Genomic DNA, 27029 nt, shown 5'->3' on the forward strand with positions numbered 1-27029 from the left:
TCTGAAAATACAGATACTGTACCTAGCAATGATGATCCTTCCAGAAATCCATCATAAACCTCAACAAAGTCATTACAGCCTGAGGCACTAGCTGGTTCTAGCTCAAAAGACAGAAACGTGAGTCGTATTCTTTGATCAGTGGCAACAGAAATCTTCCACTGCAAAGAAGAAAGAGGTAGTTATTAGCAAGCTACTGCTACTTATATTTTTTACTAGAGAGGCACTGTAAGACATTGGGTTGTTGGTTGATTGGGGTGTGAGCCCTGGTCAAGCAGCAAACACAATCATTGTCAGGATAAGATACAAGGGAACCACAAATGAACATGTGCTTATCCCCCTGGTAGCTTGGCACAGAGCAGTCAGGCTTAACCTAGAAGTAATGTGTAAAGTATTTGTGCAACACTTCGAATAGTAACACCGTGAAAACACACCACAAAAGGAACGCACAACAGAGTTAGAAAAATAGAACAGTTTTAATAAATAAAACAAGATTAACACAACAAAAATTCAATTAGTAGAACCAGAGATATTGAATTTTAAAGTTTTAAGTAGAAATAGCACCAAAAAGCACAAAGCGCTACTGTGGAGCTCTGGTTGGGTCGGACTGAAACAAAGTCAAAAGTTCAGGCGGGCCAGCTACAGGGACCCAGTTAGGCACTCTAAACTAGTACCTTAAATAATAGTTGCGTAGCACTGAGTACATCCGTGTTGATGATGCGCCTGACAGCTAAGGCGATGCATTGGTTCCGAGATGCGGCAAGGTTGCGGTGTGAGGTCTTGTTACCTCGATGTCGAGGATCCCATTGACAGGGCTTGCAATGGTAAGGCTTATGGTTGTGCAAGGCATTGTGTCAATTCCGAAGAGTGGTGAAGCTGTGATGTGGAAGTTCGGTGTCATTGTTGAGACAGCCTTAGATGAGACATGTGAGGATTTTCTCCGGGGAAATGTCACGCAGCGGCCATTCTGAAGGTGATGTGCTGGACCTGAGATGGGAGATCTGGTAGCGATCCAAGTCTTTTGCGAAGGGTCCAATCCATGCAGCAGCGGCGATGCGTCAATTCTGCTTGGGGATGCGCTACTCAGCCGAAGAGATGCGCTGGTCCTGCTCAGCGATGTGTCCCCGAGCAGAGAGGAAGTGTCAGTTCTGCTGGCAAGCACCTTAGGCCCACTTCTAAGGGTCCATAACTGGGGTGGCACCACTTGGCAGAGTAGAATCACAGAAGGCAGAGACCAGTTGCAGATGCAGGTTGGTTGAAGGCAGTTATGTCCCTGAGGCTTCAGATCAGGAGGCCAGTAATCTAGCCTTTGAGTCACTTTGGGTTCAAGAGATGCAGGTCGAGTCCTTCTCACCCACGTAAAAGGGCAGCAGGAAGCAGGTCAGCACAGCAAAGCAGGAGCCCAGCAGAGTACAGTCTTTCAGCAGCACAGCAGTCCTTCTTCCTGGTAGAGTATCCACAGGTCCAGAAGTGTACTGAAGTGATGGTGCCTAAGGACCAGATGTTATACTCAGTGGTGCATTTGTAGTGGGGGAGACTCCATAGACATGCCTTTGAAGTGCAGAGATGTCCTGCCCCTGCCTCAGTCTAACTTCAGGGGGTATGCAGCCCTTTCTGTAAGCGAGGCTAGGCTCAGTGCCACCCTCCCACCCTGCCAGTGATGGCTCACTGAGACACACCTACGCTCCCATTGTGTATGGCTGTATTGAGTGAATACACAAAGCCAAACTGCCAACTACACCTAGTCATGTGACCAGAAACAGGCTGCACACACCAAATGGTCAAGGCAAGAAAATGCCAACTTTCTAACAGTGGATGTTTCAGAATGGCAACTTAAAATCCGACTTCGCATAAGTCAGGATTTAAAATTGTGATTCCAGAAACACCAAACTTGATGGAGTTATCTCTTCCCATTTTTAAATTACCCTTATAAAGTGTAAAAAGGCAACTCTAATGCTATCCTATGGGAGAGATAGTCCTTGCAGTAGTGGAAAAACAAGTTTAAGAGTTTTCCATTACCAGGACATGTCAAACGTAAAAGTCCATTGCAGACTGCACTCTGGGCTGGTCAGGGCCTACACTAGGTGTGACTTCTATGTATTAAAAAGGAAGATTTTGGCCTGAAAAAAATAAGATTTTACCAGGCTGAAATGGCAGTTTAAAACTGCACACATAGGCTCTGCATTAGCAGATCTGAGCCATGTTTAAAAGGCTACTTAAGTGGGGTTCACAATCAGTGCTGCAGGCCCACTAAAAGCATTTAATTTACAGGCCTTGGGCACATGTAGCTCACTTTACTATAGACGTATCATTGAATTAAATAAATATGTAATTGGGGATAAGCCAATATCATCTTGTTTAGAGGAGAGAGTAAAAGCACTTTAGTATTGGTTAGCAGTGGTAAAGTGCACAGAGTCCTAATACATGAACAAATGAGGTCAGAAAATGGAAGAGAAAGACAAAAGGTTGGGGAAAAGACCACCCTAAGGCTAACAGGTCTAACAGGCATCAAATGGTGTGTGTTGGGACAGGCAGTCTAGGAATAACATCAAGCCACTTTTCTGTACTTTTAGTAATAGAGGAGAAGATTAGAACAAACTGAAATATTTTCTGTGAATGCACTTAAGAGGGGGATTTGATAAATTGAGTTTAAACTAACCTCAAAATTTGGCTTAAGGGTTATTGTCTGTTTTTTGTTTATAGCTGTTACAAATTTCCAGCTCACATTCTCACAACATTTCCTACCAGTTACGCAGTACTCACAAATTAGTACACAATTTTATATATAAAGATAAACTACAAAAGTAACATTCCATGTTTCCGGTTTCATGCCCTCCTCTACAAGGTGTGCCTGGTTGGTGCTCCCAGTGTTGAACTAAGCTCCATGGCCTTGTTTTTTATCTCAGTACTGACTTGGAGGATAATATCCAGAAGTTTTATTTAATTTTAATCCATATAGGGTTTGTGGAAGACTATGTTTTTTCTGACAAAGCCTGAATTTCCTGCTTACTGCTTCATCACCAGCCTTGCTTACCAAGAACAGGTGTAGGCGCCAGCACACCTGTGGCTGGCAGGTGTCAGCCTGAACATACCTGAGGCATGTGATCATTTGTGAGTTCTTTTAAGCGTTACTTGTTAATTGCAGCAGTGTTCCTGTTAGGCTAGTCCTCCATTACCAGATATCCCTACATTGTTTAGCAGTGGAGTCTTGTTTTCTGAACCATCACTGCCCTACAGTGGATCTTAGATTGCTAATCCGGCTTTACCTTGTACAATATCCATGTTTCCTGAGCTGGCACTGTTCTATCCTGTTTATCGAGCTAGCAGCATTTCAGTCCTTCTTGATTCTTCGAACTTTTACTACTTCTGTTGTTATTAGTTTTTCTGTCCCTGTCTTCCTTTCTCTACTTCTTCTGTTCTCATTTTACAGTGTGGTGCTTTCCAATCTCTGCTGCATGGGTTCCCAGTTTCATAATTTGTTATGTTTGCTTGTTTTGTGCCAAGTGTTACCTATGTTTTCCATACTTTCCTATGCCTCTTTAATTCCTTGTCAATCGTGTCTGTGTATTAAGGTCCCCAGCCCTTATGTCTTTACATTACCTTTTACTATTGCCGAAGTTATCAGCTCCTCACACCCTGCCCTTGTACACTACATGTGGATATTTTGCAGCCAAAATCTGTGGTGACAGCAGGTGTGGGCGGGAACTTTACCGAGCTCCAGCCTTACCCAGTGGCCTCCTGAGCAGTGTACCCTTCTGCTATTAATATTGTATCTCCATCTCTTACACATCCTTGGTGTTGGTTATTCTGAACTCTGAGTTGCCTCCCGAGCGTCTGTTTATGAGCTTTGACTTTCTTTCTTACCTTGTGAGGAGTTTCCCCCAATTGGATCCCTATTATCCCCTGCCTCCCTGTGTGATCTTAGGCAGCCCTTTTATCAATATTCTCTTCCCATTGTCTACCACAGATGCTTTGCGGTCATCCCTTGCATTGTTTATCCTATTTAGAATGGGTTATGGCCAGCTACTTCTCCATAGTGGAAACTGGACTCGGGATTCCCTCATCCACTCAGAGTAGAGGCCTGTTGCACATAAGGAACTGTCTTGAATTCAGGTCAAAGCAGCGTACCTTTGGATCCTCTTTTGTGTATAAAAAAACACTTTGCTGTCCTAAAAGAAATGACATTGTGTGCCACTGTATCAGTCAAGTACCTGGTACAAGGCATCATTGGCATACAAGCTCGCTGGGAACCCAGGTGTCTGCAGCTCTCCGTTATCACCTTGCAAATGGCCGCCAGCACCAGCTAGTTCTGCAAGGAAATGAGAGAGTTATGCACACTGCACATGCCCAAACAGAAAGATGAATGCACTAAAAAAAAAACTGAATAGTCTCGAAGATCTACATTCAATAACAAATCAAGCAATATGTGCGATAAACTGGAAAAGCGCTTCCTTCAACATGTGATGTTCTTCATAGCTGTTGCGATCAGCACTGCAGAATTAATTAATTTATTTATGGTTTTGTATAGCACGGACAAGACCCAGTTTGTGAACGAGAGGTATACACAGGGTGCAAGGTGAATATCAACAGAAAAAAAAATAACAGTTGTACCTTAGGTAGATGTACTTCAAAAAATGGAATGATAAACATCAAACAAAGGGTTGTATGACTTTACAACAAATGTTATTACCAAGCAGGCCTTTATAACGCGTCCATTACCACGCAAGTCATTACCAAACATGTGACCTTACAACTATATATATATATATATAGTGGCAATCGCCACTAGGTAATTATAGTTAGGACCATGTTTCCATAGAAGAAGAAGCGTTTTTTGACTTGCCTATACCTTTGGCACCATTTGATGAATCTTCACGAAATTTTCCCAAAAAGTGCCCCAGTGATTCTTGCTGTGCATGGAAGTTTCTGGGTTATCCGTCAATCGGGGGTGAGAAAAAGGGGGGGGGGGGAGGATCAAAAAAGTTGTTATTCCCATGTTAATTCCCATAGGACTTTTAGACATGACTACAGCCCGAACCGTGGACAGAATTACAGCAAATTTTGCAGAAAGCTAGCTTTCGGTACACAGATTGTGCTTTCGCTTATTTGGTGCAAATCCATTCAGTAGTTTTTTAGATATTAAACGGAAAACAAATTTGTATATCTCTGGCAGCGGCGACTTCATGAAGATTGAGAGCTCGTGCACGGCAAATGCACAGCTCTAAATGGCTGCTAACACTTCAAACCAGGGAGTGTTGGCAGCCTTCTTGGGACTCGGCTTTATCCAAGTCCTACTAACAAATGTGAAAAACAGGAAAAGCAGCCAGGGTAGGGACACCCTGACTCCTTAGGTCTGGTGGTGCTGTCCCAGTTCCTGGGGGCATGTGATATATAAGGAGGGGGCATATGGAAGCCCCTTCCTGGACTTTGTACAGCCCTGGGGACCCCTGGGGCATTTCTGTATTTGTATGCGGGAGGCCGTGCAACCCACACAATTCCAGCGACCACCGCCCCAGGGCTTTCATGTAATGGCATGCTGTGGGGCCACGTGCCCCCCATGCAGACCTGGGGACCACCCCCTCCCCAGGGCAAACTAGTAATTGTATGTGGTGGATAGTGTGGCCCCCGCAGCCTTGGGGACCACTACCTCCCCGTGGCATTTATGTAATGGTATGCAGGGGGCGTATGGCCCTCGGAAGCTTAGGGGACCACCACCTCCCCGGGGCATACTAGTAATTGTATGCAGGGGGCATACAATTACTAGCCCCAGGGATCACCAGCTCCCCGGGGCAGTAAATAAAATGATGTGTGGGGGGGCATGCGATCCCCTCACAGCCCTGGGGACCACCACCTCTTCAGGGCTATTCGTTGGAGGGGGGCCATGCTGCCCCCCTCAAGGAGCCTATGATGGCCCTGGGGACCGCCACCCCCCAGGGTCTGCTCCTGCTATGTCCTGGTGGCCCACCCCGCGACATAGCTGTTTGCTGTGGCTTGGCTACAGCTTTACAGCTGTCAAACAGCTCTCCCTCGCTGTGAGCAGAGGTGTCCTCTGTCTCCCTGCCCACAGAGATGCAGGCAGGGAGACAGAGGAAATAATTGCTCTCACAGAGAGGGAGCTGCTTTGCAATTCTGGCTCCTGCAGGAGGGGGGGAGCCAGCTGTGACCGTGGAGGCCTTCAGGCTCCCCCCACTTTCCCAAACATTGGGAGTGGGTGCCCTTGGGGCACCCAGGTCACATGACTGGGTCCCAAGTAATGGGGCCCCTGGGGCTGAGTTCGGCCTGGGGAGGTGTGGCTCTGCAAGGGTGGGTTTTTATAGGGGTTAGCTGCAGGGACTGGACACATGCCATGTCCAGTGGCCAACCCCACCTATGCACAGCAGAAGGCTATGTGCAGTGAAGGGTTGGCTGGTTATAGGGCTTGGTCACAGGGCCTGGTCGCAGGCCAGGCCCTGTGGCCAACCCCCCCACTGCACACGGCTGAAGGCTGTGCACAGCACAGGGTTGTGTTGTTAAAGGGGTTGGCCACAGGACCTGGCCTAAGGCCAGGCACTGCGGCCAACTCCCAATGCGCACAGCAAAGGCCGTGTGCAGTGCAAGGTTGGGTTGTTATAGGGATTGGCTGCAGGGCCTGGCCACAGACCAGGCTCTGTCGCCAGTCGCCAATGCACACTGCTGAAGGCCGTGCACGATGGTGATTGGATTTCACACCACCACAGCCCCATGGACCACCACCTCCCTGGGGCATTAATAAAATAATGAGCATGGTACGTTTCAAGACCTGCAGCCCCAGGGACTACCACCTCCTCGTGCTTTAATTAAATACAGGGTGGGGGCCCACCGGGACCTCCCCCGCAGACCCAGGTACCGCCACCTCCCCTGGACAATTTGCAAAATGGATGTGGGGAAGGTGAGTGACCCCTCCCCCCGCAGCCCAGGGGCGATTTACAAAATGAATGTGGGGGACAGCCCAGGTCCCCTACAGCCCCAGGGACTGCCACCTCCCCCAGGAGATTTACAAAATGGATGCAGGAGGGCTGCAGCAGGGAGCTGGCGGTCCCCCTGCAGCCATGGGGACCACCACCTCCCCAGGGCACTAACAAAATAGTGAAAGGGGTCAGTCTTGGACTCCTGCAGCTCCGGGGATGGCCACCTCCCCAGGGCATTAATAAAATATTAAGGGGGGTCAATTTCAGACCCCCACAACCCTGGGGATGCCACCTCCCTTGGGCTTTAATGAAATACAGTGTGGGCGGGGCGCAGCCCCTCCGCTGCCCAAGGGACCACCATCTCCCTGGGACATTAATAAAATAATTAAGGGGGTCTGTTTCAGCCCCCAACCACAGTGCCGGGGACTGCCACCTCCCCAGGGCTTTTATTAAATACAGTGTGGGTGGTCACCAGTAGGTAGTTATAGTTAGGACCTAATTTTCAAAGGAAAAACATTTTTTGTTTTGCTTTTAACTAAGGAACAGTTTGACTAATCATCACAACATTTTCAAAACTAGTTTGCCACTCACTTTAGCTGCTGTCCATCAGACAGGGGTTAAGAAAAAAGGGGGTCCCAAAATGCGTTTTCCCCATGAAATTTCCCATAGGGATTACAGACAGTACTACAGCATGAACAGCTGAACAGGATTACACCAAATTTGGCAGAAAGCTAGGTCTTGTTAGAGTGTAAATTTTAGTAATGCTTTTACTGTGCCAGACATCAGCAGTTGGTATCATTTATATTCACGTCTTAATAGCCTAAACGCAGACAGATGCATTAACATGTATTTTTAAAGTGTACACGTTTATAATCATGGTGGACATTGCGCCTAACATGGCTGACAATGTGTTAACATGATTACACAATGTTGACATATATTTTATTCATTAGAATGAGTTATTATTAATTCTGAATTAATAATTTTGCATATTATGTGTGTTTTAATAATGACAATATTCATGCATTGTATTTCTTGTGTTAGCATAACTAGGCCTGAAGTCGTTACATTTGCAGCAGTAAAATGCCAAGTCATTTTCTTTTCTCTGACATGAATTTTCCACTTGGTTGTTTCACATGATGAGTTAAGAGTCCTGTTGTATTTTGTGTCTGTTTCATTCATAGCGATCTTGGATGTTTCAACATTAGAACATGAGGACTGGAAATTAAAGCAGCACTATTGTTTGACTTTTAGGTCTCATGAGAACTATTGGAACTTTCGTGAGCCATGGGAAGATGTAGGAATGTACCAAGGAATGTACAGAGTTGCTAGTCATTGCTGGTGTTACACGGAAGGAGAGACGACTTCACCCAGACCTGGGAATCTTCATTGTTGTTGAAAATTCAATTTGCGTCTTAATGTTTATTGGATATTGTCCCCTTTGCGTAATTTGAACTCATAAAACTGACCAATTGAACTGCTTTGATTATTCTAGAATAGGGATGGACATTCTAAGTTTCAGGCAGTCCCCACTTGATCTTTGCTCTGTCAAGTAGTTCCCTCTTGAATTTTGTTCTGTCAACTTGTCCTTTGGACCCTTTTCCTGCTTTCCTTGTGCAGTCCGTGCTCTGCACTTTTCTCTGATGCTGCTTTTAACAGACTTTACAGATGCTTCACTGTTTTGCTGAATGCTGATCCCAGGAGAGGTATATTCCAATGCAAATGTTACTTCCTGTGTCCTGCTTTCTTGAGTAGAGTTAGCATGTTGACACCTGCCTATTTTTTTTTCTAGTTAGACTATATTAGCCCGTGATAGATGACTTTTCCAAATTATTTTTGTCCTTAATTTTGTTTTTGCTTTTACCCGCATATGTTAGCCCATCTCCACACATGCTCGTCCTAATTTGTGACAGCAGTAGGTTGCCCCTACAACTTGCACTCCTAATTTGATATATTGATTTGTGAATTTGGTTTAAATGATGTCCTCTTCAAATGCTTTGAAATCTAATTCTGTTATACAACTTGTTTTTTTATTAGTATGCGTAATTCTTTTGGAATGTTTAATGGTGTTGATATTAAGTAAATTAAACTTGTTTTGTCGATTTGGTCAGCCTATCATTTTCCTTTATTTGTCTAACTTGATTTTGTGCACTATTTTTGTGACTTTGGCATTGTGGTTATAAATAAAGCTTTTAAACTTTTAGTTTGATTCGAGTGTTCTGTGGCTGCATGGGTCATGGTGTTTAAACTTGAACATATTTTGTATGGTTACCACACTCTTCACTGGGTCAAAAGATCCCATTGACGTCAGGAAAGGAAATAGGCATTGCTTGAATACTGTGAAGGATGAGGAAAATGCGTTGGCAATCTTCATCCAGAAAGACTTTTTTTGTGATTTGGTGAAAATTCATTCATTAGTTTTGAAGTTATTAAACAAAAAATATTTATGTATACCTGGGGACACACATCCAGCCGAGATCCATTCACGAGCCAATAGCAAGGCCCTGATTGGCTGACCGCAACTTGAGAGTAAGGTTGCAGCTGCTATTTTTGCTATTCAGGACATGGATCCTGGGAGGCGGAAATAAAAATAAAATATGATGTAAGGAGTCAGGGTAAAGGTACCCTGTTGCCATTGAAGTGATGGAGAGGTTTCAGGGGGCCCCTCATGGGCAAGGAAATGGCCAAAAACTTGTTTTGGGTGTGCAAGGATCCACAGATCCTCCATGGTACTTAGCATGGCCCCCCTTGTGAATCCAGAATAGATCTGCGGATCAAGAGCAGTGTGCAGCAGAGGTTGGATTAACATATAGTAATTAAACATTACTTTATGTTAAAAAGCCATGAAATGTACTGAAAAAGCAAAGGTTACAGGGATGTTATAGCTAGGAAATAGAATTTTTTCAAATTTAAATAAAAAAAGGTTACAGGGGCTTTATAGTTAGGTTCAGATTTTACACACACAAAACCATAGAAATTCAGCAGTTATAGTTATACTTATCACAAAACTATAACCCATGCCCTAATGTAACTATAACTCATGCCCTCGCCATGCTCTGCTAATTACGACATATATTACGTCGTCCATGACATCATTGATGATATCATCGCAATTTTGCAATAAAATTATTAAAGAGAAGACTGTGCATGGCGATGGCGCAAGTTATAGTGGAGGTCAGGATGATAATTATTTAGCTTCACAGAAACTAATCCAGGCTGTTGTAGTTTGTTTCTATGAAACAGAAAAGAATGCTTAGCACTGCCACTCTGTCAGGCCATCATTTCTGACGAAAATATTGATGCCATGCCAGTGGGAATGCGTTCAGCAGAAATGAACTGCCAAACAAATGGTTCACTGTAATAGATCAGGAGCTGTACGGAGAGGAAAGAGCAAGCTCAGTGGACCGCTCACTTGCCTAATGACTCCATATGTCATTTATATATGAAATATGATTTCTTGCAATACTAGCAAATGTTTTCAAATGGTGTACTCTTCACATGAAGAGGCCTGGTAGTTTAATTACACTTTTCCTATTTTTGTACAAGGCATCCACCTACAAGATAGTTTTGCAACTTGTCTGAGTTCATCTTTGCACTCACTTATTAATTCACACGTGCAATTACTAATCCATCCATCCATCCATCCATCCATCCATCCATCCACCATTCAATGCACTCACTTTTTTAAAGATTTATCCACCTATGAACTTACTCACTGCATGCTTATTCATGCTGTCAGACACATACTCAGCATCCATCCATTCACTCACTGCTCCATCCAACCATTATTTTGTTATCACATTGATTTATTCACCTACTCACATAACACACCCAAGCTTGCCGCTCAGCAAGAATCACTTATAAAGTAGACAGACATATCAGCTCTGCCAAGGCTTGGTTCTATTGACAGAACATATGCAAAACAGCAATGTTTCTGTTTTTTGAGAGCTTTTCTTATTTTACCACAAGGTATGACAGAATCCCACACACTAATTTTTGTTAATTTGAAGGTAGTGGGCAGGCCCCTCAAATTATTTTCGTAGCCTGCTTGACCACCGGCATCATACCGATGCATTCTGGGCCACTGAATATTTCATGAACAGCACCACGCTGCTCAAGTATTATGGGCCACATGTACAAATGTCAGAATTTGCGAGTCGCAATTTGTGAGTCACAAAACCTGATGTACAACAGTATCTCAGACACTGTTAGCGATACTCAAATGGGTCGCAAGAGGCCTTCCTCATTAGTATTCATGAGGCAGGTGGCAAATTGTGACCCATTTGGGGATGGCCGCACTCCCAGGGATGGGTGAATGGGTTAACACCAATTTGAAATCTGTGTTAACTGCGTTCATTTTGCAACTGCATTCAGGGTCACAAAACAATCATACATACTACCGCAACTCACAATTAGGAAGGGACGCCCTTGGCATGCCTCTTCCTAATTGCGACTCACAAACCTATTTTGCGATTCAGTAAATAGATTACTGAATCACAAAATAGCATTTGAACATACCAAAAAATGCTTTTTTCTATGCGCAAATGGCCCTATTCTGTGAATGGGGCCATTTGCCCGCAGAAAAAAAGGTTTGTACATCTGGCCCTTCGTGATGCCTACGGAATCGGCTAGTTAGCTGCCTGCCTAGTCTTCCAAAAGGGAGATTGCCAGACTCCACATGTGATTGGCAAACCAGGAGAGCACTCCATGAATCTGAGAGACTACCAACTGTCATCTAGGCTTCTTGCTGTTGTTTTTTTCACCACTGTACTCAGATGTAGACGAGTAAGACATGAAGATGGCCATCAACACAGATGGCAATGTTCCTTAATCATTGATTCAGCTCAATCGTGCAACTTAAAAAAGAAGAAAAATAGGAGTAAAAGCTTCATTGGGGAAAGAAACCGTAGCTCTTTCAGCAATATAGAAAATGAATAAAAAAGGTGAAAAAGAAGGAAGAAATTATAACTGTTATTGTCACTGTAGGGCTTAATTAATGTATGAACAGAAGGAAAGAGGGCGGAAAGTAAACAGACCCACTACAAAATCATCAGATTGGAAGTCAACCAAATTTATCATTTTTTTAGGTCTCGCATAAACTGCGCGCATGCACTGTTGTTGCAAGGGGAATTGCATACAGTAATGGAACTGGAGCCTGTCATTACTTACCATTGGTTCATCAATGTGCATCCAAGTCTACCAGCTCCTTTATCAAACTTGCTGATACTAGTTGATTCATTTGTAAGTTGAGACTGCCTCATATAACAGCAATGAAGAGCAGCGAGTGGTGTGACAGAACTAAGGCAGACCGCTTGCTCAATGCGTGTTCCTATTTACAGGCCTCCTGCTGCCGTCCCCTTACTTCCTACCACCTGTCCTCCCGTCCCAATTTTTTATTCCTTCCCACCGTCCCATCCCGGTTTCTTACTCAAAGTGCTTTTTTCTACGGCCCCTTTGCCGTTCCACCCTCTAGTTTTTCCCTTCCTCTTGTGACACGACCAGCGCTGACCACACCATAGCACTTTATTCCTATCTTTTTCTTACTTGAACCAGGTCGGGACTCAGCCACCTTTGCACTTTGGCCCATATTTATACTTTTTGATGCAAAACTGCGCGAACGCAGTTTTGCATTAAAAAAGTATAGTGCTGGCTTGCGTCATTCCGGACTGCCAGCCGGGCGCCAAATTTATTGAACCCCGCAAGCCGTGCAAAGGGCGGGCTCTCGTCCTGGAAAATGTCATTAGCCGAGTGTGGGTGGCGGTATGGGGGAAGGGGGTTTTGCACCAAAAAGTGACTCTGGGCTGGTTAGAGGTAAAAAAAAATGCCTTTAACCAGCCTAGCATCATTTCCTGATGCAAAACCATCCATACCACATGACTCCTGTCTTATAAAAGACAGGTGTAGGAGTCATACCCACCACCCCAATGGCCAGCACAGGGGACATGCCCATTGCACCCAGATCCATGTAGGGGGGCCCATTTCAGGGCCCCCAGTGGCACTTTTTTTTTTTTTTAATACTTACCTCTCCTTTCCCTGCTTACCTGGGTTGGGATAGCCCCATTCTCTGGTGTCCCTCTGGTGTGGGTGGGGGTGTTTCTGGGGCTTGGGGTGGACACCTGTGGGCTCTTTCCATGGTGTTTTAACCATGGAAATGGGTCCACAGGTTCCCTAACACCTGCCCTGATCAAGGCGTTAAATAATGGTGCTAAGGGGGCTTAGTGCCATTATTTAGGCCTACCTTCCCCTGTGCACCTTTTTTACATGGGAGGATAAATAAGGTGCTAAGGCCTTTGAGTCATTTTTTGGACAGGAACGCCTACCTTGCATCTCATTGACGCAAGGTGGTTTCACGAATCCCAAAAATGACTTTAACTGCAATATTTTGACGCTAAATGGGTCTAGCGGCAAAATATTAATATGGAGTTAAGTTTGCGCTGAATTAACGTAAATACAAATGATGCTAATTCAGCACAAAGAAAGTATGAATATACCCCTTTGTGTATTGGTTCAGGTGTGTGCTAGTAATCATGGTCATGCTAACATACTTCGTTCATGGAGTGTGCTTACTGTGTCATGTCAATGTGTTACGCTTACTCTTTCCCTATACTCGCGTTTCGAAGCAGAATTTACATGATTTGTTAGAAAGCGTTATTATCCTTCTCCAACAGTAGATGGGTAGGGCAGATGGTTAGCCATTTTGTTAAAATGCAAGTACGTGCTTTTCTGGTTTGCTTGTGCTGATCCGAAAGTCGGGTTGTGTGCCGTTTTGGTGGTCAGTGTTAAAGATGTCACAAAGAGAGCAGCCTTCGAACCAAAACTGGCCTGGAATCGTTTAATGGCCATCTCATGTTATACCGATTAAGCAAGCCTATTGAATGTGACCAGTCTCCTAAGATGAGCAGGTTTTACAAGGGGGGGCAAGTAAGCAATTCCTAGTGGAGGTCATGAGTCGTTAAACTGTTTGATATAATAGCGAATCGTCTTGATCCATTTGAAATGACCACCATCATTCATCTAGCTCTCATTAAGATTAATATGTTTTTTTTCTTATGTCTTTCCCATTTGTAAGTAGCACTTTTCATTTAGCTTCCTTTCACTTCGAGAGAACTCTGTAAATTAATTAAATTAAAGGAAATAAAAAACAGGACAGACTCCAATGCCTTCAGGTTATTTTCTTTCAGTAAGTTGCATTTTTGCATCAATAAATACATTTGTGTGTCCATCTGAAATATGCGTGTTCACTAAAAACACTGAGGGGCATATACAGGGAGTGCGGAATTATTAGGCAAATGAGTATTTTGACCACATCATCCTCTTTATGCATGTTGTCTTACTCTAAGCTGTATAGGCTCGAAAGCCTACTACCAATTAAGCATATTAGGTGATGTGCATCTCTGTAATGAGAAGGGGTGTGGTCTAATGACATCAACACCCTATATCAGGTGTGCATAATTATTAGGCAACTTCCTTTCCTTTGGCAAAATGTGTCAAAAGAAGGACTTGACAGGCTCCGAAAAGTCAAAAATAGTGAGATATCTTGCAGAGGGATGCAGCACTCTTAAAATTGCAAAGCTTCTGAAGCGTGATCATCGAACAATCAAGCGTTTCATTCAAAATAGTCAACAGGGTCGCAAGAAGCGTGTGGAAAAACCAAGGCGCAAAATAACTGCCCATGAACTGAGAAAAGTCAAGCGTGCAGCTGCCACGATGCCACTTGCCACCAGTTTGGCCATATTTCAGAGCTGCAACATCACTGGAGTGCCCAAAAGCACAAGGTGTGCAATACTCAGAGACATGGCCAAGGTAAGAAAGGCTGAAAGACGACCACCACTGAACAAGACACACAAGCTGAAACGTCAAGACTGGGCCAATAAATATCTCAAGACTGATTTTTCTAAGGTTTTATGGACTGATGAAATGAGAGTGAGTCTTGATGGGCCAGATGGATGGGCCCGTGGCTGGATTGGTAAAGGGCAGAGAGCTCCAGTCCGACTCAGACGCCAGCAAGGTGGAGGTGGAGTACTGGTTTGGGCTGGTATCATCAAAGATGAGCTTGTGGGGCCTTTTCGGGTTGAGGATGGAGTCAAGCTCAACTCCCAGTCCTACTGCCAGTTCCTGGAAGACACCTTCTTCAAGCAGTGGTACAGGAAGAAGTCTGCATCCTTCAAGAAAAACATGATTTTCATGCAGGACAATGCTCCATCACACGCGTCCAAGTACTCCACAGCGTGGCTGGCAAGAAAGGGTATAAAAGAAGGAAATCTAATGACATGGCCTCCTTGTTCACCTGATCTGAACCCCATTGAGAACCTGTGGTCCATCATCAAATGTGAGATTTACAAGGAGGGAAAACAGTACACCTCTCTGAACAGTGTCTGGGAGGCTGTGGTTGCTGCTGCACGCAATGTTGATGGTGAACAGATCAAAACACTGACAGAATCCATGGATGGCAGGCTTTTGAGTGTCCATGCAAAGAAAGGTGGCTATATTGGTCACTGATTTGTTTTTGTTTTGTTTTTGAATGTCAGAAATGTATATTTGTGAATGTTGAGATGTTATATTGGTTTCACTGGTAATAATAAATAATTGAAATGGGTATATATTTTTTTTTGTTAAGTTGCCTAATAATTATGCACAGTAATAGTCACCTGCACACACAGATATCCCCCTAACATAGCTAAAACTAAAAACAAACTAAAAACTACTTCCAAAAATATTCAGCTTTGATATTAATGAGTTTTTTGGGTTCATTGAGAACATGGTTGTTGTTCAATAATAAAATTAATCCTCAAAAATACAACTTGCCTAATAATTCTGCACTCCCTGTATACATAAAAGTGGCGCATCGGTCCCGATGCACCACTTTTCTTACGTGCCCCTACTGTCACCTAACGACACCATGGTTGCGCCGCATTTACAAAACTGTGCACTATGGCAGTTGTTAGGCCAATATTGTCAAAAATGTTGATGCTATTGTGGCACATTGCAGGATTAGCGCCAAAAATTATGGCAGTAATCCTGCAAAGTAGAGGGAGGCCCATAGAAACAATGCATGCGTTATTTCAATGCCTGCTTCAGGCAGGCGTTAAAAATGATGCAAAAAAAGATGCAGTGAAAGCTTGTACATTTCACTGTGTCATTTGTACGGGCCTCTTAATGGAGGAACGCCCCCCTTGCATGCATTATGCCTAGAGCAGGCATAATGTGGCCCCAGGGGTTACAAAGTGGCCCAATGCATGCATTGGGCCACTTTGTAAATGTGGTGCAACGAAAAGGCCACCTTAATGTCACATTACCATAAAAAATGACATATAGAGTAAAGTAATAAATATATAGATACATGATTACATAGAAAGGGAATATGTATACAGTATAAGGAAGATAATATATTGAGATTTAAAGTTATATCAATACAGACTTTCAAATGGTGCCTTATTTGAAGGTAATTAATTCGCCTATTTTTCTAAAACAATTCTCTTTCAATTTTATCTTTTCCTCAATATTTCAGTAGTGAATTGCTTGTAGATAAATAGTTATGATAATATTTACCTATTGTGATAGATAAATAAAACAGAGACCCATAAACATCTAATCAAACTACTTCTAAAAAAACTGTGCAATGATCTATGAACATGTTAAGCATACAATAATTTATACATATACTTAACCGTAAGAAATATATACATCTGTTAAGCAGGCCTAAAGAATATCTATATCTTTTTTAGAAACATAATTACTATACATATTTGAAATACACATATCTAGATTTATACATATACTCAAATTATAAATGTTTACATGCACAGGGATATGATGTACCTTACTGTTTGAGTATGGTATTTTTGCAGGAACGAAGCTACTCTTAAGTAGTCTTCTGAAGATAAAATAGTTGTCTGTGGATCTTATATTTGCGGGTAATGAATTCCATAGTTTGGCCACTTGAACAGAGAAGGGTGTACCTCCTACTGTCTTTTTTCTTGTATGGTGGGGTTTTGAGGTGAGGTGCCAGTCTTGAGCCGAGGTTCCTTTGTTGAATGTTTTTGGTGATTTTATTCCTGATGAAAAGTGGTCCTGTTCCATTTATTGCTTTGTGGGTGATACAGAGCAGCTTGAATGTGGATCTTCTAGCAACTAGTAACCAATGTAGGGCGCTCAAGGAAGGGGAAATGAGGGCTTGTGGCTTTACATGTAGGAGAAGACTGGTAGCAGAATTCTGAATCAGTTGTAGCCTTTTCATAGTTGATAGTGATGATCTGTGGTAAAGACTATTGGCATAATCCAGTTTAGACATTACAAGGGAGATATTTTGTCCAATTGGGCATTCATTGTTAACTTGAAGTACAGGGAAAGTCCAAGGTTTCTTACTCCCTTAGATACTTTAGGAGGTTGTCCCACATCGTCAGGCCAGGCACAGAGTGGATTATAATGTTTCCAATCGCCACATGTGAGTATTTCTGTTTTGGAAACATTCCATTTGAGATGGCTCCATGTCTTTCATTGATCAACAGCTCTGTGACAACTGAAGACTTTAGAGTTTCCAATGTTTTTGGGGCTTTCCAGTTTAAGGAGTATGTGTGTGGCATCTGCATAGATGAAGCATGTGAGTTGAAATTAATTGATGATTGCTGGTAATGACTTCATGTAGATGTTGAAAGGCATGGGTGAGATGATTGAGCATTGAGGGACCCCTGCTTTTGTAAAGTATGGATTTGATAAGAAAAGGGGAGTATTTGTCCTGTTTTGAAGGTAGGATGTGATTCAGTTGAGAGCAGTCCCCTCTATGCCGGCTTCACAGAGTCTTTGTATTATGGTGTCATGGTCAACTCTGTCAAAGGCATCTGAGAAGTTCAAGAGAAGTAGTGCAGCGGCTCCATTGTGGTTTACTGTGTTTTTAAGGTCATCTCAGGTGGCGATGAGGGCAGATTCTGCACCTCTTCCTGGGTGGAGTCCAGTTTGATTGTCTGAAAGTATGAAGTGATTTTCAATGAATTGTGGCATCTAGATGAAGGCTCCTCTTTCTATCAATTTGCCTAGGAAACGTCCATTTGTATTTGGTCTGTAGTTGTGGGGATCATGCAGGTCCAGGTTAGTTTTCTTTAATACTGGGAGCATGTATGCATTTTTTAGGTCTTCTGGAAAGATTCCTGTAATTATAGAATTATTGATAATGCTTCTTACTGGTGTTCCATGGGTAAATAAAAGAATGTTCTTGAAAATGTGACAATGGCCAGAAGGACAGCCAGAAGGCCTGCTTAATTTAACCATATCCATAAATTCACTGTGTGATATTTGTTTTATAGAATGCAGAGGCTGGGTTGGCTTACTCTTGGACATGATTTTTGGGAATGGGTTGGTGCTGGTGGTTTTCCTTTGTTTTAAATAGGAGTCTAAAGTGTTTTCTTTGGTTGTGTAATGATTTGCTGGTTTGCCTGTGAATTCTTGAGTAATGGGATGAATTCCTGCCGTGCATTTAGGTTTACGAAATTCGGTGAGAATTTTATAAAATTCTTTATTTGCCCATTTAGCACTACATCCAATGTAACACCACTTTTCTTGTGCCCCTTAGCGCCCCCCTAACACCACAATGTGTGCACTGTATTTAAGATATGGTGCACCATGGTGCTAGTTAGGGAACTAGCATCAATATTTTTGATGCTAGCTTGGCTGTTTGCAGGATTAGCATAAAAAATGTTGACGCTAATCCTACAAAGCACATTGAGGCCCATTATAAATAATGAGGCGCCTCCTTTTAACACCTGCTCTGTGCAGGCATTAAAAATGCCACAAAAAATGGCGCAAAGAAAACGTTTAGATTTCTTTGCATCATTTTTTCATCCCCCCCTTAACGAAGGACCGCCCCCTTTCATACATTATGCCTGGCGCAGGCATAATGTGACGCAAGGGGTTACAAAGTGGCGCAATGCATGCTTCGAGACATTTTTTTTATCTGGTACAGCGATTTTGGCCTCATTGGGCCACATTATCATAAAAAAATTACGCTAATGTGGCGCAAGGAGGCGCTAGGCCCTCTTAAATCTGGGCCTTAGTATTTTGAATTGTGTCTGAATAGTACCTTTTTTAGCCTTTTTGGTTGTTGATTTGTATATTCTGTTAAGTTTGCTTAGGTGAAGTTTGTCTTGATTGCTTTTTGTTTTGAGCCAGGTTCATTACAGCCTTCTGATTTTTTATTTTTTTTATTTTGTCCTGTTCTTTTGTTTTTAGTGATATTAGGATATCAAAAGCTTCCTGTAGCCACTCAACATTTTTTAATGGAATTTATTGTGTCTAGTTATGTGTTGGCTGTTAGTTGTGTTTCTAAGTATTCAAAATTGAGTCTGACCGCAGTCGATAGGTGGATGCACGTAAGGTCTGGGAATGTTGCATTGCTAGGTGGTGGTCTGTAAAGGAGGGGGAAGTTACTGTGGAAAGTTTGTGCAGGGTTGTATCTGGTGATGAGAGTCTCACAACCTTGAATGGAGGTGACAGTTTTGGTAAGATTTATTGTTTGCTTGAATATAACAGCTATTCCACCTTCTCTTTTGCCTATATGATTTTGTGTGATACTGTGATAGCCTGGAGGAACGGCCTCATACAACACTGGAGCCATGTCATCTCCCAACCATGATTTAGGTATAAAGAGTAAGTCAGGTTGTGTGTCACTGAGTAGATCGCAGCTGTGAAGCTTATTTTTAGAGGGTGATTGAGCATTTATTAGTAGGCAGGTTAGAGGTTGTGTTTTGGTGGTGGTGATGTGACTTTGTGTTGTAGAAGAGTGAACAGTGTATTTTGAACTTGTAGCAGGTGTGTCATTAGTGCTGATATCAACTGTATGAGAGTCACAACAGTGCTCTTTTTCTGTATTGTATTCATCATCCAGCAGTTTTAGAAGGCATTTAGTTGTGTCTGCGTATGTCGGTGGTGGAGGTGGTGGTTGAGAGGGAAATGGTGAGTTGTATTGTTTTTGTAGAGTAGCCTTGTTGTGTAATAGACATGGACATGTGAGGTTGTAAAGAGTAGCATGTTGTTTATTCTGTTTGCATCTGTTCAGGATGGAAGGAGTATGGGTTAGGCATAGAGCATGTGGGTCATATTTTAAGGTTCTAAATTGGGCAAAGGATGAGAGTTGGGTGAATGAGAGCTTGTTGTGGTGTTGTATTTGTTGTTAGTGTTGGTGAAGATAGAACATTTGGGAGTAAAGATGGCTCAGGATGTGTGCTATTTTTGTATTCATAAGGGTTGGAGTGGGTGTATGTTTCTAATTTGTGACGGAAAGTGTTATGAAAATATGTGCGTGAGATTTTGATGTACTAATGTGTGTGTTATGTTTTATTTTTGTGGAATAATGAGAAGAGACATTAATGTGGTTTTCTGAGAAGGATTTGTATGTAAATTACTACTGGTGAGTGGAATTTGAATGGTACAGGGGGGTGATGATGTGTTTTGGAGAACAGTGTATGTGGTATTTAAGAGACAATGGACAAGAGTTATGAATGGTTGTGTTGGATTTGATCACTGGAAAAGGTAAGATGTGTGATGGAGTGGAGTGTAAGGATTGTTTGGTTTTGTGACTTTGGTAAAAAAGAGGAGAAGGGTGCTGGTAGATGATATGATGGAAGGCTGAGTATGGGTTTTGTGGTGATAAAAAGGGGTCTGCAAGGAGGAAGTAGAGGTTAGAGTTAGAATTTTGTATGAATAGGGAGTGTGTGTCCAGATGCATTAAGTTATGTATAATGGGGCTTTGTGTTGTGATGGTGATGTGTGGGTTTGTTAGTGCTATAAAACAGAGTGGTGTTATGTGTGAGAATGAGGGTATTATAGTGTTGAGGTAGAGGGGTGTATAGGTGTAATTTGTGGGGTTTTGTAGTGGTTGTTGAGACATTGAAATCTGTATGAGGTTTGTTTATGGTACGTGAAGAGTGTGCATCTGCTGAGACAATATTACTGTGTTTGTGGTTGGCTTAAGATAGTTGCTGGTGAATAGAAAAAAATACAGCATTTCTGGCCCTAGGTCCAACCTGAACAGGCCCAAACAGGCATCTGCCCTTGTCCTCTCTGCCCTTAACCTTGACACCTCGGGCAGAGACACCCTGAGCCCTAGGCTTAAATAGCTTTATTAGCCCTATTGGCCAATTGGAACCCTAGCCTAATCCTAACCAATCAGAACCCTAACCCTAAACCCTAGAGTAAATGTGAGACCTGGCCCTATTTTTTTAAAACATTTTATTTATTTTAAAAACAAACCACACATCCCATGTGGGATACATACACATGCACGGTATAACATTGTATTTTGTTCCACCTAGGGTTAGCACTTTTGATAATATTGTGCTTCAGGGCTAAAACCCTCACCCTCCCTGCTTTCCAAATGGCCAGAGGTCTATATACAGTGTCATTATATTGTGTTCGGTCATTGCCCCTCTTGCATGCCTGTGGCTGTCTATGTAAAGTCCAAGGCGGAGCCGGACAGGGCTAAAAAGTGATGCCTCTATAGTCGACTCACCCCTGCTAAATTTTCCCTTGTTTTTGGAAACATCTACATCCTTGGTAGATTGGCCTCTAAAGGGCCATACAGTGGTCCATACTGCTAGCCTACTTGGTAGTAGGAGGGACTGAGGAAGATTTCCATTCTTGTGCAATGTCGATCTTGGCTGTTGCTAGTCCCAGCCACAACAACGCTTTATGATATCTATTACCCTCAGTGCCGCCTGTGTTACGTGTAAGCATGCAGTAGATATCTGACAGTTTGTGCTCTTTTATGTAGGTCAGAAGCAGCTAGGCTTTTAGAGGGGAATATTCAGGAATGTCACCACCAGGATGGCAAGTACTGCTGTAGGGCAGGGCGCAGAGGAGATAACCAAAGATTTGTGAATGGTGGAGATTGTATTTGGATTGAAGGCAGTCGCTGCTCGTGATGGTCAAAAGGGGTGGGGCAGCTCGTGGAGTGGGGGGTGTAACCACAAACAATAGATAAATAAATAAATACAAATTAACTGATGCGCCGCTGATTACGCCTCTGCCGTGCTGCTCCTCGATCCTCATCACAGCAGGCACTGGCTCCCAGCCAGCCTGCCCTGCTGCCAATACGAATGCTGGCTGCATGAAATCAGGGTCAGGATTGGCCGGAGTGCCCTGGCTTGGCACATCGAGGCAGAGGGGGAGTTTCTGCCTGCTGTCTCCATCCCCACAACACAGTGCTGGGTTGGAGAGAGCCCAGTGCGCATGTGTGTTTGGTCGGCCCGAGACAGCCAGCCAAGCACACATGCACACTGAGGGGTGTGCTGTGCACTCTCCCTCCATCCCCGTCAACACCCATGGCCCTTCAGCCTGAAAAATGAAAACAATAATAAATATAGTTTATTATCGTTTTTATTTCTTGGCTTGCAGCTGCTGGTGGGGGCGGGGGAGAGGAGAGGGAGTGACTCTCCTCCGCCATAGCGGAAAAGCTGCCACTGATTGAAGGTCTGTAAAGGATTTTAGGAGCCCTTTTTTCAGAACACCTCCGAGTGTCATTATTCCTAAGCTGAAAGGAACAATAGGGTGTCTGGCCATTTGTGTCAGGTCGATCCCCCTTGTAGAGCGGCATGGATGATATTTTAATGTTCCAGTGATAGTAGAGGTGGGGAAGTGCTGCTCTGTTTGTGCATCTCAGTGGTGTATGGAACAGAATGTGGGTTTGTGTGAAAAATTGTAACTGTATAAACCCCTCCCCTCCTTACATCCCACCCCATACTTTTCAAACTAGAAGTACCTGTTGTGCGATGCTCTGACTATGCTCTGACTATGCTGAACACCCCCATTCCCTTTAGGCTACCCCCTTCCCCTTTAATTTGAAACTTAACCCTAAACTTATAACATACACTAGGACTTCCAAAAATAGTAGATGCCAGAAAAGCCAGGGACAGTGTGGATCAAAATTTCATTAAGTGTGCTCACACATTGTGTAGAAGTATAATTGTGCTGTGGGGATAATACTTCATTGTCTAGGTATTATCAAGAGATTCAGCTATGGGTAAGATCAGTGGGCCCGGCAAGGACGTGTCCTCTGTGGCTGAGGAAATGTTTTGTCTCCCCAATCCCTCTCCAGGACCCAGGGAACAGGTCTTCTGTCTCTTCGGTGCTGGTGTTTATTTGTGGTTGTTCGCCGGCTCCCAGGTGGATCTCGTGGCCCTCCACCCTCCTCCCTTCCTTTCCATCTTGCCTCTTCTCTTCTTCCCTGGTGAGGGGTCCCACTGTATTGAAGGTTAGAGTGCTTCTCAACCCAGTCCCATTTGGCTTCTAGTGTGTCAACGAACAAAGATTTGTCCTCAAAAAGGACCTTTTGTCTGGCTGGGAAAAGTAGCATGTATTTCACAACCATGACTCTTCTGTTTCACCTCTAAAAAAGAGCGCCATTATTGGACCTTCCGGGCGTAGTCAGGGAAGATCATCATGGGGGCCGATTGGCACCTTATGCTGCTCAGATGATCGCATCTCAATCCACAAAGTTCAGCACCCCGGCAATAAAGGGTTGAGGCAGAGTCCCGACAGGAGGTTTAGCCATTAGGGTGTGAATGCACTCCACCACTAAGCAACTCGAGAGAATGGACTTGGGTACCCAGCTTTTGAGCCAACTGGTGATAAAGGATGTGGGTGAGGACCCTTCCAGACCCTCAGGGATGGCCACTATGCTAAGGTTATTGCGGCGAGATCTCCCCTTCGCATCTTCCAGATGAGGCTCCATCAGGTTGACGTGCCATTGTAGGGTTCCGAGACGGGTCTCATGTGTTTTAACAGTGCCTTCCATTTCTGAGACCCTAGTCTCCACTTCAGTGACTCTGTGTGTGGTGTTTCTTAAGTCTTGGTGGAGGAAGGATAAGTCAACTTTGAGCTCCCCCATGCTCCCTTCCAAGGTCTTTGATCACCCTTAAGAATATGGAATTTTTAGGGTTTCCATCCTGTGGTGGCGCATCTCCTGCTGCGTCGGCTTCATCAGGCTGTGAGACTTGCTTGGCAAATTTGTTGATTTTGGTCTGCGATGTCATGGTTGATGGTTGGCTCTGACCATGGCTCTTTAATTGCCCCTATCCTCCTCAATTGGCCCGTATGCCAGATGACTCCCTGTTGGTGTCCCTTCCAGAAAATGGCATCAGGGTGCCACACAAGGTCCTCTCGTTGCTTGGCTTGCCTCTCCTCTCCCTCGCAGCGTCTACCAGGGTCAGTGAGGAAGCATACCACCCCAGCTTCAGTCTCATGAGGTAGTCGGCCTCTCCTCTTCACTCTGGTGACCCTTCAGTTGTTGCCCAAGTGTCGCTTGGGGAACAAGGCCTGTGGCGTGGCCCCCTCTTAAGTTTCAAGAGTCATTTCTTGTTTTCACAGGGCATATCAGTGCAGGCCTTATTGCTGTGTCACCACGCCTCTTCTGTGTCAGGTCTCAGCTTGGCTCCTCTCTCAGGTCTCCTCGCTGGCTGTAGTATGTCTTGCGGGCACGTTCCGTTCAGCCTCCTGCTGCCCCCCAGGTCCCTCATTCATCACCCCTTGGTGCTCATCCGACAGGCATCACCTGGACGATCCCACTTCTGGTATGGTGGCGGTAACGCTGATCCTCCGTGACAGCGGGTGCAAGTGACCTTCAAGGAGTCAATGGCTCCTCGCCAGGACTTCCATGGACCTGTGTGGTCTCAATCACCAGCCGTACAAAGCTCAGGCCACCTTTTTCTTCTTTGCTGGGGGCCCATCGCCAGGTGCTTTAGCAACACATTGCTGCCTCGGCCGCCCACATCCATGCCAGCCATCTCACTTCTAGGTCTGGCCGCCTGCACAGGTGGCACATTTCCTCTCAGCTCTGAGGAGAGCAGGTGTCTCTGTCTCAGAGGAGGGCTCTGGCCAGGCAGGATCAAGTTATGGGTGGGCTGAGTCCTGACCACACGGCTAATGGCCGGTGGTCTGGCCTCAGGTTGCCAGCTAGGCCGCACCGCTTTTCCCTGTTGCAGCACTCCAACAGCTTTTCAACGAGGCGATCCACATTTTATTCTACTTGGTCCCCGCAGCTTATTATGTGCACCGTCTCCTTGAGCTCTACGCAGCCTCTCAGCCCCAGGGAGCAGGCAGTTTGTGACGGATGCCGGAGCAGCCTGATGGCGCTCGCTCAGAGTACATCTGCCATGTTTGGCTTTCAAGCCACGTCCGAGACCTGGCCAATCACAGCCAATCGAAACCCAATGCCCAATAGAAACCCTAGCAACCAATCACAGCACTAACTTATATTAGGGGCAAGTGACTTTCAGCACAGACCTTGCGTCAGTGCAGGTGTGTAAGAAGGGGCTCAGGGTTGCCTGGGAGTTAGAGGGCCAATCAGCAAGCACAAGCTTCTGAGGCAGGGGGCAGGAAGGGGGCAGGAAGGTGCTCCTGAATTAATATTCTCCTTGGATGCAGACAGGCTCAATCCACACGTTGTACCTTCCTGACTTAGCTCTGCAGGTAAGCCCCAAAAATACTGCTTTTTCGTGCATTTAAATGAAATACTTTTTCAAGCTATAATCGAGTGCCTCATACACTTTTCAAACACAATTTAAACCGTAAAGCAGATTAAGCAGTCTCTCAAACACACTCTGGTTAGCCACTGAGGTGTATTTGATCTTTTTACCTTATAGGGGGGGTGTTTAGTATAGTATAGGGGGAAAACTAGAAGAGAATTTAAACTGTCACGGGTAGAAAAAAACAGCAGTTTTAAAGTACAAAATTCACAAAAAACCAAGAGGTAAATTTAAACAGTCATGGTTAGGGGGAAAACACTTTTAATATTTCAAGAATACACAGTAAAAAGTTTGTGTTCTTACCACCTTCTTTGTCTGTTGCTCACTGGGCTGTTTAGGACAGAGAAAAGCTGGGGTCACAAAATGGAAGTGGCTGTCTTGGGGTGACCTCCACAAACATAAAGGGCAGGAGCAGGTGTGAGAGGAAGGCTCAGGATTTCCTGGGAGCAAGAGGGCCAATCAGCAAGGGCAAACTTCTGTGACAGGAGACAGGGTGGTGCTCCTGAATCCAGAAACTCCTTGGACACAGACAGTCTCAATCCACACATTGTAGCTTCCAGATTCAGCTCTAAAGGTAAGGCCCAATTCCTAAGCCTCTAAAATACTGCTTTTTCATCCACTTAAACTAATCGCTTTTTCAAGCCAAAAAATAGTGCGACTTACATTTTCCAAACACATTTTAAATTATAAAGCAGACTAAACAGTCTTTTAAAAACACTCTGGTTAGCCACTGAGGTGGCGCTTACTACAGTATAGGGGAAAAAATAAGAGAGAAATGTAAACAATCACAGGTAAAACAAAACAACAGTTTTAAAGTACAAACCTCACAGAAATCAAGAGGCAATTCAAACAGTCACAGGTAGAGGAAAAAGCACTTTTAATATTTCAAGAATACTCAGTACAAAGTCTGTGTTCTCACCAACTTTAAACATTCAACTCCAGTGTTACAGATCTGAGTTAAATATATTGTTGTTTTATTTTGCTCTCCATGCCACCCCAGTGTTGTCCCAGTCATACGCAAATCAGTCTTGGCCCTGCTCCCCATGGGAACAGTCCAACCGGAACTGCCAGACCAAGTCCTCCCTAGACCATAAACAAACATCCTGGGACTGGTTTCGGGGTAACGCCTCTCATCAGCCAGTCTAGCTTGAATCTAGTGTGGCACAGTGAGCATGTGTAGGAGTGTGAAGGTTAGTAGCTGTGTAGGTAACGTCAACGGCAGAGCTGGCAGGGGTAATGGGTGGTGCTAGCTGCAGTGACTTCCTGATCTGGGTCCTGGCACTTTTTTTTTTTTTTTTACAAATTATGTACTGCATATTATCCACCCATTAACCCTCCTTGGAGCACCACCACAGAACAAGCATTGGCAAAGCCAATATGTTTCTCCTATGCAACATCTATTGGCTTTGGCAATGTTGTTTTACATGTTGCACAGCAGCTGAGCTTCTGTGCAACATGTCTAAGTAAAAATGAAACAGTCAATGCTTGCTGCATTGTAGTGCTTTTTTTTAAACCTTAAGCCATGTCGCTCGGAAGCTCAACTTTTGAAAAACATAGAAAAAAATTGACAAATTCAATAGGTAAAACCTACTGG

At 44.0% G+C, this 27029-nt stretch overlaps 1 protein-coding gene across 1 annotated transcript in view; it reads right to left on the reverse strand.

Moving 5' to 3' along the window:
• LOC138290716 (ovochymase-2-like) overlaps positions 1 to 27029 on the reverse strand; it is a 559559-nt gene that overhangs the window by 387599 nt on the left and 144931 nt on the right. Inside the window, exons 5-6 of the mRNA XM_069230265.1 lie at positions 4209 to 4306; positions 23 to 158 (exon numbers count right to left, since the gene is read on the reverse strand). Of these exons, the coding sequence (XP_069086366.1) occupies positions 23 to 158; positions 4209 to 4306 (234 nt within the window). The remainder of the gene's footprint in view (positions 1 to 22; positions 159 to 4208; positions 4307 to 27029) is intronic.

This window comes from Pleurodeles waltl, chromosome 1_1 (assembly GCF_031143425.1).
Source record: "Pleurodeles waltl isolate 20211129_DDA chromosome 1_1, aPleWal1.hap1.20221129, whole genome shotgun sequence".
NCBI classification, from domain to species: domain Eukaryota; kingdom Metazoa; phylum Chordata; class Amphibia; order Caudata; family Salamandridae; genus Pleurodeles; species Pleurodeles waltl.